We start from the raw sequence: 13,952 nt of genomic DNA on the forward strand, positions 1-13,952 counted from the left end.
GCTGGGGACTAGTGGTAGAGTGCCTAGCATTGAGTGATGACATGGGTTCAAGCTGCAGAGTTTAAAAAAAATTTTTTAATGTAAAATCAGTGTTCATATGCCAAGACCTTCAAAAAAGTATATGCCCTTGGGCCCAGCTAAACACTGAAGGATATATGCAAACGAATTTTTACATAAAAGGATGTTTCCTTGTCCTGGTATTTTAACTGGAAAAGGTTATAAAACAGCATAAAATATGAATGCTGGCATTCAACAATTAGGGACTGGTAAATTATAATAAAATGATCCCACAGGCCAGGTATGGTGGTACCTGTAATCCTAGTACTGGGAGGCTAAGGTAGGAAGATCACCATGAGTTTGAGCCCCACTTGGGCTTCACATGAGTTCAAGGCCAGCCTGTACTACATAACAGGACCCTGTCTCAAAAAAATTTAAAGAAAAGAATAATATTTAACAATTGGGGAAGATTCTAAATAAAACAGAAAGCAGATTACAGAACACTATAGTGGGCCAGGGATTTAGCTTAGTGGTGCCGCCACCTGCCTCACAAGCACAAGGTCCTGAGTTAGATCCCTGGTACCAAAAAAAGAAAAACGAAAAACTATAGTATACAACTGAACCATACTATCAAAAATGTCACTCAAGGCCCTACGTGGTGGTGTATACCTATAATCCTAGGACTGCCATGAGTTTGAGGCCAGCCTAGACTACTACATAGCAAGACCTGTCACCAAAAAAGTCACTTGGGCCAGAGGTTTAGCTCAGTGGTTCCAGCACCTGCCTCGAATTCGCAAGGTCCCGAGTTCAATCCCTGGTACCAAAAAAAAAGTCACTAAAATTTCCTGAAAATAGCAAGCCAGATAGATTCAATGCTTGAAGGTTCTATGATACTCAATTAGATCACATGACAGAATAAGTCAGTGAGAAAATTGGGCAAAAATGGTGTTGCCTTTGTTGTTTTTTTTTTTGGTACTGGGGATCGAACTCAGGTCCTTGTGCTTACACAGAAGGTGGCAAAACCACTGAGCTAAATCCCTGGCCCAGTGTTGCCTTTGCTTCAGAGGCTTCTGCCAAAATATGGCCCCAATCATGAAACTTTAGAACAGCTGTGACATCACCTTCAGGATGTGGTATTTCCCCGCTTATTGAGTTACCAATCCTATTTGCCACGAAGATTTTCTTACAATGCTGTAAACACAAAGGCCACACGCAAACTCCCCACCTAAGAATCCAATGCCTCAATGAGCTGTCTGTCCTGTTCTCATGAAACTTGCTCTTGGAAACCTAATAAAGGCATCAGAACAGTTTACAGTCAGTTACATAAGGTCGCTAAGGAAAATTGCAGCCAACAGAGGAATAAGGAAATACTGAGTTTAGAAACAATTATGGAGACCTTCCTGAAACCTTAACAGCTCTTCTTACAGAAAGTAAATTAAAAATCAATCTGACACAGCATAATTTAAAAAAAAAAAATTTTATCAGGTAGCTTGTTCACTACCGTAAGAGCAATGAGGGTACTTATCAGGAGTCATTATAGAATGGTTTTGGAAAAAACACTGGTTGTCATTTTTCAGCAGTGCTAGGTATCAAACCCAGGGCCTGGCAAATGCTAAGCAAATACCACTAAAGTACATCCCCAGCCTCAACCATTAGTTATAACAACAATGACCTTAAAGTGTTACTATTATTACACTTATACTAGGAAAATATTGGTACCTGCAAGGCAGGTAACAGCACCACTGAGCTAAATCCCCAGCTATACTAGGAAAATATTAAAAAGTTGGTCAATTCCAACATATGACTCTTACACCTATTTACAAAGTTCAATTATCTTTTCTAAGGGCCGGGGATTTAGCTCAGTGGTTTCGCCGCCTGCTGCACAAGTGCAAGGACCCGTGTTCCATCCCTGGTACTCAAAAAAAAAAAATTATCTTTCATTTATTTTTTGTTTCAAAAGTTTAATTATCATTCTCTGAGCCACTCTAGTGAATTTAATCCAAATACATCCTTGATTAAGCATCACACAATGGCACATGCTGGAGGCTGAGTTAAGGAGAATCATCTCAAGTTCAAGCCCAGCCTTGGCTACAGGGAGTTCAAGGACAGCCTGAATTACATAACAAGACCCTGTCTCATGAAAAAAAAATTAACACAGAGCAAGGTATGGTGGTGCACACCTGTAATCCCAGTACTCTGGAGAGGCTGACATAGGAAGATCACAAATTCAAGCCCAGCCAAGGCAATCTGAAAGACTCAGTGAGACAACCCTATCTCAAGATTTAAAAATAACATGTACCAACTTCCCACAATGCATGTTATCATGTACTGTAAATGTGTACTAATAAAAATAAAGGAATGAAAATCAAAATATGAATAAAAAAGTAAACGAAAAGAGCTGGAGATCCAGTTCAGTATGAAGGCTCTGGGTTCTATCCCTAGTACCAAAAAAAAGTCGCCAAGGGGGCTAGGGATGTAACTCAGTGGCAGAGCACTTAGCTAGCATAAGGTCATTGGCTAGATTACCAATATAGCAAAAAAAAGTCAACAAAGGCCTGGAAATGTAGTATCTACCAGCCATGTGTCAGGTCCTAGGTTCATCCCAAGCACCACAAAAAATAAAAAAATCAACATAAGCTAATGCACGTTTGCTACTTCATTTTTTTTTTGTTGTTTTTTGTTACTTCATTTTTTAACACTTTCCCAACTGGGTTCTAATATAGAGAAGTTTGTCTTAACATCTATACTGTGCATTCCTAAAAATTTCATTTTTGCCTTTCTGGTTTTAATTACAAAACGTAGGACAGAATTATGCAAAATGAAAGAGCGGATTTGTAATGAGGTACACTATATTTAAGTTTCAAGTTTTAAGCTAGGTTAAGCCAACCACCTAAGAAGTCCCTCACACATATTCACAAATCTGCTGAGCCACTATCTGATATCTATAAAGATCACAGCTTCCTTTCTTATTCCTCTAGAGACAGCAGCCAGAGAAGATGGTCAGAAGTCATTCAGAACTGGGTGTGGTAGTGCATGCTTGTAATTCCAGCACTCAGGAGGCTGAGGTAGGAGGAACTTGCCAGTTCCAGGCCAGTCTAGGGTACACAAGGAATTCAAGGGCAAAAAGGTGGGTGGGGGGGGGGTGTCTTTCCTCCAAATATCTAGCAAAATAATCAGTAAACACTATCATTTTTTTTTTTTTTTTTTTTGGAGAGACAGGGTCTCACTATGTCCTTCAGCCTGGCCTTGAACTCACTATGTAGCCCAGGCTGGCTGGTGTGTGCCACCACACCCGGCAAACACCATCATCATTTAATACAAGTTTATGGCAAATTTTAAATCAAACTGGTAAACTCTGGAGGAAAAGAAGAGTTTAAAGGACTGTCAAAGCTGGGTGTGGTGGCACACAGCTGTAATCCAAGCACTCTGGGAAGCTAGGAGGATCTCAAATTCACACCCAGCTTGGGCAATTTAGCCAGACCCTGTTTTAAAATTTAAAAAGGCTAAAAAGAATAAAAAATAAATTTAAAAAGGCTGAAGATACAGCTCAGTGAAGGAGGGGAAGAGTGGGACTATCAAAGAACACTTTTGGGGCCAGGGATTTAGCTCAGTGGTTCCATTGCCTGCTTTGCAAGCCCAAGGTCCCAAGTTCGATCCCCAGTAGCCGAAAAAAAAAAGAACACTTTTTCCTGTTGGTCAACTTTTCAATAATCTGGCGCTCTATTTCCAATGCTTTTTAACATCACTAACAAGTGCTACCTCCATTTCTCATTCATCTGTATGCACTTAAATGGAAGACAGCAACTATCAGGGCTTTAAACAACTATGCACCGGGTTAAGGATTTAGCTCAGTTGCGCCATGACTGCCTCAAAGGGACAAGGTCCTGAGTTCCATCCCCATACCAAAACACACAAAAAAACCCTACAAAATACCCCTCCTCCTGCTGCTCAAAGAAATTAGTTTTCATAGAGGAATGAGTGTCTCAGATCCTAGACTATATACAGGATCCTTTATGCATTCACAACAAATTTAAGGAATATACAGTTACACAAGTTTGGTCAGGTTTTTAATTTAATATTTGAGGCTAACCAGCTGAAGATTCTCTCAAACTATTCATCTACAAATCTTCAAAGAAAAATGTTCTTCTTGTCCATAATCACCGACAGAGCAAGCACTACCAACCCCTTCAAGTAACTCAACTATTTCATTTCAATCCATCCTCTATCACTATGTCCAAGATTCCAACCTGTCACAAAGGAATCAGTGACTCCTTAGGAATACAACATGTTAAAAACAAGAGATCAGGGCTGGGGATTTAGCTCAGTGGTTCCACTAACTGTCTTGCAAGTGCAAGGTCCCAAGTTCAATCCCCGGTACCAAATAGTAAAATAAAAATAAAAATAAAAACAAGAGATCAGACTTTCCTGATGATCTTTTCCAAGTTTTATAAATAGTAGCCAGGCCTGGTGGCACATGATTATAATCCCAGCACCTGGAAGGCTAAGGCGTGGACTGCCATGAGTGTGAGGCCAGCGACATAGTGAGTTCAAGGCCAGCCTGGACTACATTACCAAGACCCTGTTCTCAAAAAGTCAACAAACAGTAAATTTTCTATGGCTTGGAATCTGCCTCAGTGGTAGGACACCAGCCTAGCTTAGCTTACATGGGAACCCCACCCCCAGGCTCAATCCCCAGCATCACAAAGAAGTGATTAACCACAAAATAGAACAAGAGTTTTGGAAAACACTCAATGCTTCCACTTGTCGTAGAGAACACAAGATTTCAGGATTTAGTGGTATGCCAACTCTTGAAAAATCAACCATAAAATCCTACACCAAGTCTAAAATTTAATTCTAACAAAACTTTCACATTTTTCTCTACCATATTACACCCTCAATATTTTCCTACTTTAATTTCTATCACTCTACTACCTCAAGAATTCCCCAGGGCCAGGGATTTAGTTCAGAGGTTCCACCGCCTGCCTTGAAAGTGCAGCTCCAGAGTTCGATCCCTGGTACAAAAAAAAAATTCCCTTTCACTCATTCTTCACCTCTTTCTCCATCATGTAACTTGTTTCTCTATTGTTTCTCCTTTAATCCCACTATTTCTTCTGTCCTCCACTGTTCTTCACAAAGAATGTTCTCACATTCTTTCAGGGTAGGATTTAAATATTAAAACCAACTACAGGTTGTCTATAAAGCCTTGGACTCTTTAAGTGACCCTGTGTTATTTACAGAGCTCTTATTAACTGCTCATTTTAATACTTCTATTTTTCTAATTCCTCAGTGTATATGTTTAAGAATGGGAAGCTGGTTACCTTTTTAACACTTTCTTCTTCCTCTTGGCGTTTCTCATAGTGTGAGAAGTCATCAAAAATGGAAGTGGTGTGCTTGTAGCTGGCTATGATTTTCAACACCTGCTTAGCTTTTTCCAGAGGCACCTCCTGAGTGTCCCTCGAGTTGGTCACTGGTTTATTCTCATTGTTCTCTAGGCGAATGTGTCGCAGTTGGCTATTCGGAACGTCCTTCACAAAAATCCATCTGACATCAAAACGACCCTTCCATTTGTCCTGGGACCAAACACCTGCACATGTGTTGTAGTCCACAGCAGATTTCATTTCTGCAACGCCACAGAAGTGTCCACTGCCGTTGACACTGAAAAGTAAGTAAACGGGGCCTTTCCCGTTCATGGAACGGTAAGCAGCATCCAGTCTCTTGTTACCATGCTCTGTGCTGCACCAGATATTATACTTAATGGAACGGTGGATATCGTCCTCAGAGTAGCTCTTGATGATGAAAACCCGGCCATGTTTCAGATTCCAATCAAAATCCTTGGGGTTATAATTATTAATGGACCGTAGCTTTTCCAACACTGGGTGTGGCTCTGAAGGAGTAGATCCAGAACCAGCCTGGGACTGTCCTACTCCATTACCATCCACCCCATTATGACCGAACCCACTGCCACGGTTCCGAGGTGCTACCCAGCGGGTGGGCTGAGCTGCCTGTTGCTGAACTGAGAGCTGGGCAGGCTGCTGTGGAGGTGGAGGCAATGGCTGTGTCTGTTGCCCTACTGATGCCTGAGCCACTGGTGGGCTATTGTTAGCCTGCTGACCTACAGGCTGGGGAGACCCTTGGGTTGGCTGACCTATATTCTGAACCAAAGCCTGTGAAGGGGCTTTTGCCATTGGACCCTTGTTATCCCAAGTTCCAATATCCATGTTATGCTTTATTGGGGGTGGTGGAAGACTTGAACCTGCAATGCCATTCTTGGTCTTCAGCTTGGGTTGCTGTTTTGCAGGCTTGCTAGCAATATCAGCCCAAGATGCTGGTTTTGGAGGAGCAATGGTAGCTGGAGGCAAACTATTGGAAGCCACGATGTTACTAGTAATGGACCCACTACCAACAGCGGAACCTACAACTTTTGGAACACTGCTTGCAACTTCGGTGCTACCCAGCTTCAGTGCTGCCATCCCTTGGTCTATAGTATTCATGCCAGGAGCCTTATTGAGGGTCTCATTGGCAAAAGCTGACTGTCCATCAATCATGGCTCCACCTAAGGAGCTAGGTGCATAAGCATAATTGCTACTATATCCAGAGCTTTGTGTAGACTGTCCCTGAGAACTGTTATTTCCCCATGCTGAGAAGTCAATCCCACTGGGAAAAAAATTAAAACCATGCTGACCCAGAAATGGAGTGCTACCTAGGGCTCCCGGTTGCCCAAACATTGCATCTGGTAAGAAGTGGGGCTCTCCGTTGCTCAGCTGTCCATAAGAAGTTAGATAGGGCATGGCTGTGTCACCCCCAGTAGACCAAGCAGCTTCACCCAAAGAATAAGAAAAGCCAATGGAGGGGCTGTAGTAACTGGGTAAGTAGGAGTCTGACATGGCGGTATATGCATTATTCTGCGAAAGAAAGGAAAAAGGCAAGTAAATCAAAACACAAAAATTAACATCAGCACATTTCCTCTCCCATTAATCACACAATTCAAACTATTGGAGTCATTACTACAAAAAAGGAAACCACATTCAAATGATCATTCTAAGCTGTTTCAGGTCGAGCCTGGGCAACTTAGTAGAAATCCTGTCTCAAAAGGGAGGGGGGAGCTGGGCATGGTGGTACATGCCTGAAATCCCAGTACTGGAGAGGCTGAAAGATCGCCCTGAGTTCTACCTGGAACTACACAGTGAGATCCTGACTCGAAAAAAAAAAAAAAAAAATGGGAGGGAGGCAATGGTGAGGATAGATATAGCTCAGTGTGAAGGCCCTGAGCTCAATCCTCAGTACCGGCGGGGAAAAAATTATCAATCTATAAACTTACTGGCATTTTTTTTGTGATGACATTTTTGTATTCTAAGAAATTTTGGCATAGGCCATGGATTATTTAGCTCAGTGGTTCCGCGGCCTGCCTCGAAAGCATGAGGTCCCGAGTTCGAGCCCCGATACCCCCCCCCAAAAAAGTAAAGTCTATAATCAAAAAATGTTTAAAACATTTAAAGTTAGGCTAATATATGCAGCAAATATGGCACTTTAGTATTACAATTTTAAAAAGGGTAAACAGCGTTTTACCAACAGTCTGTCTTACTCCATGTTAAGTGTTGAGATGATGTTTCTATTAAAGGCAATTACCTTTGGATTTAAGGTGTGGGCATTCTGGAAGATCAGAAATGTGTTGCAAGCATTTTCACACTGAATATGGGCATGGTACACCCATATATTCCCAGCACTAGGGAGGCTGATACAGGAAATTTGAGGCTTGGGGGCAGGGATTTAGCTCAGTGGTTTTGCGGCCTGCTGTGCAAGCGCAAGGACCCGAGCTCAATTCCCGGTACCAAAAAAAAAGAGAAAATTTGAGGCCAGGCTCTTCACTCCAAAAAAAAAAAAGTTTCCTACCAAAACCAGGTAATAGGTTAAAAAAAAAAAAAAAGAAATTTCAAGAACAGCTCAAATATATGTGTAATCATTCCTCAATCATAACAAAAAAAGCAAAGTTCATTATATAATTTACAATGTTAGCTTTCTAGTCAAACCATCTAAAAATGTTAACAGATAACATGAATTATAACTTGGAAATGAAATGCTCAATGGATTCCAGAGAATTTAAAATGAAAAATATCGTTACCTAGAAATGCATCTAATTTTTCCATTAGAAATAGTACAGTATAGCCAGGTGGTGGCACATGTCTATAATCCTAACACTCTGGAAGGCTAAGGCAGGACCAAGAAAATTCAAGCCTTGGATGCCAGGGATTTAGCTCAGTGGAGCCCCACCTGCCTGGCAAGCACAAGGTCCTGAGTGCAAGGTCCTCAGTTCAATTCCTGGTACTGGAGGAAAAAAAAGGAAAGTTCAAGCCCAGCCTGGGCAATTTAGCGATACTCCATCTGAAAAGAGCCAAAGAGGGAAGGAGGGAGGGAGGAGAGAAAGAAGCCAGGCAGGCAATTTACAATCTAAATATTTAGGATTCATTAAAACATTAATTTGGCCTGGCACAGTGATGCACACCTGTAATCCCCAACATGGGAAGCTGAAGCAGGAAGAGTGCCACAAGTTCAAGGCCAACTTAGGCTACACAGTTACTTCAAGATCAGTCTAAACTATATAGCAAGACCATATCTCAAAAAAAAAAAAAATTATATGTGCAAAGGTCTTCACACCAAGATACAGATGCTGTGAAAACCTCAATAGTCCTCCTTGACCTTAGTGCTGAAAAGAATTTTTTTGTCCTACAGCTCACATGATAACCTCAAGTAAAAAGCCAGACATATCTAAAATTGGTGTCTATAGATACAGACATGGCTCAACTCAAAAAAGTCTGGTGGTACATGCCTGTAATCCTAGCACTCTGGAAGGCAGGGGCAAGAAGGATCCTAAGTTTCAGCCCAACCTGGGCAACTTAGTGAGACCCTGTCTTAAAATAAAATAAAGTAAAATAAAATAAAATGGGCTGAAGAAGTAGCTCAGAGCAAAGGTCCTGGGTTCAATCCCCAGTATGGGAGGGTGGAGGAAGGAAGCACAGTATCTCATTCCAATAATTATGGCAATATAATGATTCATTAAGTAGTTAATAGACAGCTTTGGCTTAAATAAACACAACTACCTTAGGCCCTATATTATTACCAAGGCCAATAGTACTCTTCAGTCACTGAATTTTTTTTCAGTACTGGGGATCAAACTCATGACCTTGTGCTTGCAAGGCAGGTGTGTCGCCACTGAACTAAATCCCCAGCCCCTCTAATTTTTTTTATTTAACAGAATTTCATAAAATGGCTGTAATTTTCTTTACCAATTTTTCCTTAAAAACTAAAGTTAAAGCCAGACAGTGGGGCACATCTGAAATTGCAATACTCTGGGAGGCTGAGGCAGGAGGATTGGAAGTCTGAGCCCAGCTTGGGGCAACTTAATGAGACCCCGTCTCAAAATTAAATAAATATGTATGTGTAGGTGTGATATATATAATGTACACGAAAAAAAAGGTCTAGGGATGTAGCTCAGGATGAAAACCCTAAAAACTAAAGTTAAGCTACGTATGGTAGCACACATCTATAATCCTATCTACTGGGTAAGCTGAAGCAGTTCACATTCAAGGTCAGCCTAAACAGCTTTGCAAGACTTTGCCTCAAAATAAAATAAAAAGAGCTAGGGATGGAGTTCAGTGTTCCCTGACTTCAAGGCCCTGTACTACCAAATGAAAGTATTTCCACACATACCCTCTCAAATCTAAAAGTTCTCAAAAGTAGTGTTAAATTTTTACCATAGACCTAAATCCATTAGAGTCAAAGGATTAAGCTTGAAATATTATTCCAACATAGAGTAATAAAAATTTGGTTTAAAAGTACTAGAACTGCCAGGTGAGGTGGCACACTTCTGTAAACCCAGCACTCACCACTGGGGAGGCTGATGCAGGAGGATCACCCAGGGTTCAAGGCCGTCCTGGGCTACATAGTGAGTTCAAAGCCAGTCTGAACTACTTAAGCAAGACTGTCTCAAAAAACCAAAAAAAATTTAAAGATTTAAAAATATACAAATTATCATGTGAGTCCCTGGATTCAATCTCTAGTCCTGTACACATACACACACGAAAAAAAGTACTGTACATGAATTACTCTTGATGACAAACTACAAAAAACAAATCTTCTCAGGTTACCTTTCTCCAATCCAAGATTTACATTTTCCTCCAAATTTGTTTAAACAGACCGTTAAGATTTGGCTTGAGAAAGAAAAACCAAGTGCACTTAATATCACAGATCATGCCAAGATACAGCTGAATGCCTACACATGAACTGGCAGGTTCCCACATGCCCCTGAGCTCAAAAATCTGAATTACACAATATTTTACAAGAACTACCTAGAATTGTGTTTCTAAATGCTCCTGCTCTCCCTGTTATAACAATTATATAAGCAAACTTCTTCAATAGCAGGAATCTATTAATAGTTCATTCCTCTACTTCTTTCTCTACTTTGCCTGATTAATTGGCTGTCTTCTGTGAAAACTTTTCCAGTCACTTACTTAAGTGGTTTCTATACTTCCAATGCAGAAAATTTCACATTGGAAATTTGAGTGTTTTGTAAAAAACAGGTCCAAATATGGGTATGCGTTAATATGTCAACTATATTTCATATATCACATATTCATAATTTATGCAAATGATTCACACTCTTGATCTTTTAGGATATCCTAAAAGAAATACTGTCAGTTCTCCGGACCTATTAATTTAATGACTTCTACTAGCTATAAGTTTGTGATTGTCACCTCTATGGGTAAAAATAAATACAAAAATTTTTTTAAAGTTTGTCTTTTAGGACTTGAGATAATACAAAAAAATTGAATAAAACAAGTTTCTATAGTACAGGTCATATGAAACAATACTCAAATCTACATGCAACTAATTTTAAAATTAAAAGGCATTATATGGCAAGTACTTCAATCACTTTTGAGTGGGAGGGTGCTGGTGTTAGGGTTGTAACCTGCAGACTCACCAACAGCTCCTTTATCACTGAGGTACCCCTACCTCTACCTCAGTAATTCTCAGTTTGACTTTAGTTTGTGCCAGACAGTATTTTTAACTCCACTTCATAAGTCCTCTAGTTCTCTTTAGTGAGAAGCCAGAGGTACATAAAGTTCATTTCTATAGATATTAAACACAGCTTAACTCAAAGCTGGGCGTAATGGCACACGCCTGTAATACCAGCACTCAGGAGGCTGAGGCAAGAGATCGCCAAGAATTGAGGACAGCCTGGGCTATACACGAGTTCAAGGAGAGCCTGAACTACACCAAGATTGTCTCAAAACAACAACAACAACAAAACTCCTCTAAATACAGCTCAACTCAAAATAGCAAATATTCAATTCCAAAATAATTCTGATAAACAAAGACCCCTTTAATAGTGACCAAACAGAAGACAGCCAGTTTTGTAGCACTGAAAAAAGTTCACATGATTTTATATTAAAATATTTCCCATAACATTATTAATCCAATTTTCCTAAAAGTTTCCTGAGACAAAAATTCAGAATATTTAATTCTGGAAGGTATTCTTAAATTGTCCCCTGCGATATTCTTGGTAAGGGAGGACAATTATACCGGTATTACTGTTGGTACACAGTAAAATGTTATCAGTAGTACAGTCTCTGAGTACATTGTGTTTACTGACAATACAAACCTGATAATCTTAACAGTCTATAACACTTATAATAATTGTTTCATAACACATTAAGAGATAGTAAGAAAGTGACCCCCCCCAATGAGATTTGATAAGAACACAAAGACTAATAGCATACAACATCTTTTGATCAGATATGTAAATGGCCAGCTACTCACGGGTCTTGCCTGTGGACTCAAGTAAGGTTCAAAATCATCATCATTTAATCCATCCTTTTGATGTACGGATCCATTTTGTACTAAAGAAAAAATTTCAAATTAGCGGTACAACAACCCTAAGTTCAGACAAATACAGCCTAACCAGAGAAAAACCTTACTAAGTTCAGAGAGCACGTAAAGTATGAACTTCAAAAGGCTAAAGATGAAAGTGAAGGCTGGAGCAAGATTCATCCATGAACATGTTTCCCTCCACCCAGAGCAAGATGATCTAAAAAGGTCATTTTATTTGCTCCTCTAGACTTCAATTCTCTCCCGCTTCCCCTCCCCCATCGCTTGTGAGTTACTTCCAGAAAGTGATCCACGAGGATGAAAAACAAAGGCCTTCTAAGACCTACAGGAAACTAAGGACCTGGGGCATTTCAAAACCGAATCCACCCCCACCCCTAATGAATTAGCCCTTGTTAGCTAAAAAGCTGTTCGCCAGCTGCAGGAACACACCGAAAGGGTCAAACACTCAAGCGGGAGGCACCTGCGAGCTGAGCGGCTCCCGCAAGGTCCCCTCCCCGGGGCGCTCCCCGCAGACCCCGCCCCCCAGGTCCCCTCCCGGAGGGCCCGCGGCCACCGGCGGAGCCGGGCTTACCTTTGTTCCCTTGACCTTTAGGTCTCTGCGGGCCAAGGCAACGTCGCCGAGCAGCAAGTTGTCCGGGAAGAAACGGAAAAGGGAAAAGACAAATGAAAGCAGGGCCGGAGAAGGAAATAAAGGAGGAGACCTAAGGGGAGGCGTCAGGAATGGTGGTGAGGGGGAGGCTGGAAAGGGAAGGCGGGGGAAAGCGCTAGGCCGGCAAGCCCGGAGAAAAAAGCGGGGGACGCGCCAGGGGCGACGAAAGGGAGCCAGGGCTTCAAAGAAGGGGAAGGAAACGAGGAAGGAAAACCAGGCCCGTGGAGGGGAGGGAGCGCGGCGCGGCTGGTGGGCTCCGGGGCGGGGAGGAGCGGGCCGGGCTGGAGGTATGGGGTGCGGCCGGCTGGCGAGGCTCGAAACTCGGCCTGAGGGAGGCGCCGCCGCGGCTCGGCCCGACCGGGGGCGGCGGGGCCGGGCCTAGTCGGGCTCCGTCTCGCCTCACACAATGGCCGAGGCATGCGGGTTGGGCCTGTACCTGCTCCAAGAGGCTGCTGGCCGACATGGCTCTCGGATCCTGACGGGTAGCAGCGGCGGCGAACTCTCTTCAGGGCCGCGGCGGCGGCGGAAGAGCCCTGGCTGCGGGAGCAAGCGGCGCGGCGGCGGCTTTTGTCCCTGACACTCGGAGCCTCGGCGGACGCAGCAGAGACACAGCGCGCGGCTCGGGCTCCGGCTCCAACTCGGCGACGCTCTAGCCCGAGAGCTCAACGTCCGTCTCTATGCTTTTACGCGCGCGCCCGCCCCTTGCTGCCGGAATAAGGGCGCCGAGCGGCGGAGGCGGACCGCGCGCGCAGCGCGAAGGCTGACTCTCACATTCACTCACCCACGCGGAAGGGGCCCGGCGCGAAGCACCGCGGGAAGACAGAGGCGGGGCCGCGGCGCCCTCTGGTGGGTTGGAGGAGCGGAAGCGACGCTCGCGGCCTTTCCGCCTCTACCACCTCACGATTGGGGCCTAGGAGGGTGCGGGCGGCTGGGGTTTATAGCTCGAGGTTTTTGACTAATACCTGCAGAGAGGAGATTGAGCCTGAGAAAAATCAACAAAAATCCTGTTTCTCAGTAAGACAGCGGCCTCTTCAGCCCAAGAAACCTTAAAATGACCCTGCTTCCCAGCTGCCAATGACACCCCCACCCCCATTCGAAAGCGAACCCGACGAGAGATCACAGAACCTCCAGGGAAACTTGTTGGGAGCCCTGCCCACGAGCATAGTCATCCTCTTCTGTTAAGAGGACTGCAAAGAGTGCCCAGCGAGCATACAGCCACTACAACAACACCAAAATACCACGGCCCCTCCGCAGAAGAAAGTCACACTTCAGCTTTGGATGGAGAAGAACCTATAGTCTCTTTCAAGGAAGCCACTGACCCCAGAGTAATTTGTTAAATTTTGGGCTTTATTTCCAAGAAAAAGACACCACGTATCTGCACAAAATTTTACGTGTACTGTGCTCCAAAGAGTCTGATGAACCT

At 43.0% G+C, this 13,952-nt stretch overlaps 1 protein-coding gene across 1 annotated transcript in view; it reads right to left on the reverse strand.

Moving 5' to 3' along the window:
- Ythdf2 (YTH N6-methyladenosine RNA binding protein F2) overlaps positions 1-13,317 on the reverse strand; it is a 36,922-nt gene extending 23,605 nt beyond the window's left edge. Inside the window, exons 1-4 of the mRNA XM_004850777.4 lie at positions 12,966-13,317; positions 12,452-12,476; positions 11,812-11,891; positions 5,316-6,899 (exon numbers count right to left, since the gene is read on the reverse strand). Coding sequence (XP_004850834.2) covers positions 5,316-6,899; positions 11,812-11,891; positions 12,452-12,476; positions 12,966-12,992 — 1,716 coding nt within the window. The 5' untranslated portion in view covers positions 12,993-13,317. The remainder of the gene's footprint in view (positions 1-5,315; positions 6,900-11,811; positions 11,892-12,451; positions 12,477-12,965) is intronic.
- Between the last annotated feature and the right edge of the window lie 635 nt (positions 13,318-13,952).

The sequence above is a fragment of the Heterocephalus glaber genome, unplaced genomic scaffold (genome assembly GCF_053883595.1).
Source record: "Heterocephalus glaber isolate CG9 unplaced genomic scaffold, H.glaber_assembly_v1.0 deba00001452, whole genome shotgun sequence".
NCBI classification, from domain to species: Eukaryota; Metazoa; Chordata; class Mammalia; order Rodentia; family Bathyergidae; genus Heterocephalus; species Heterocephalus glaber.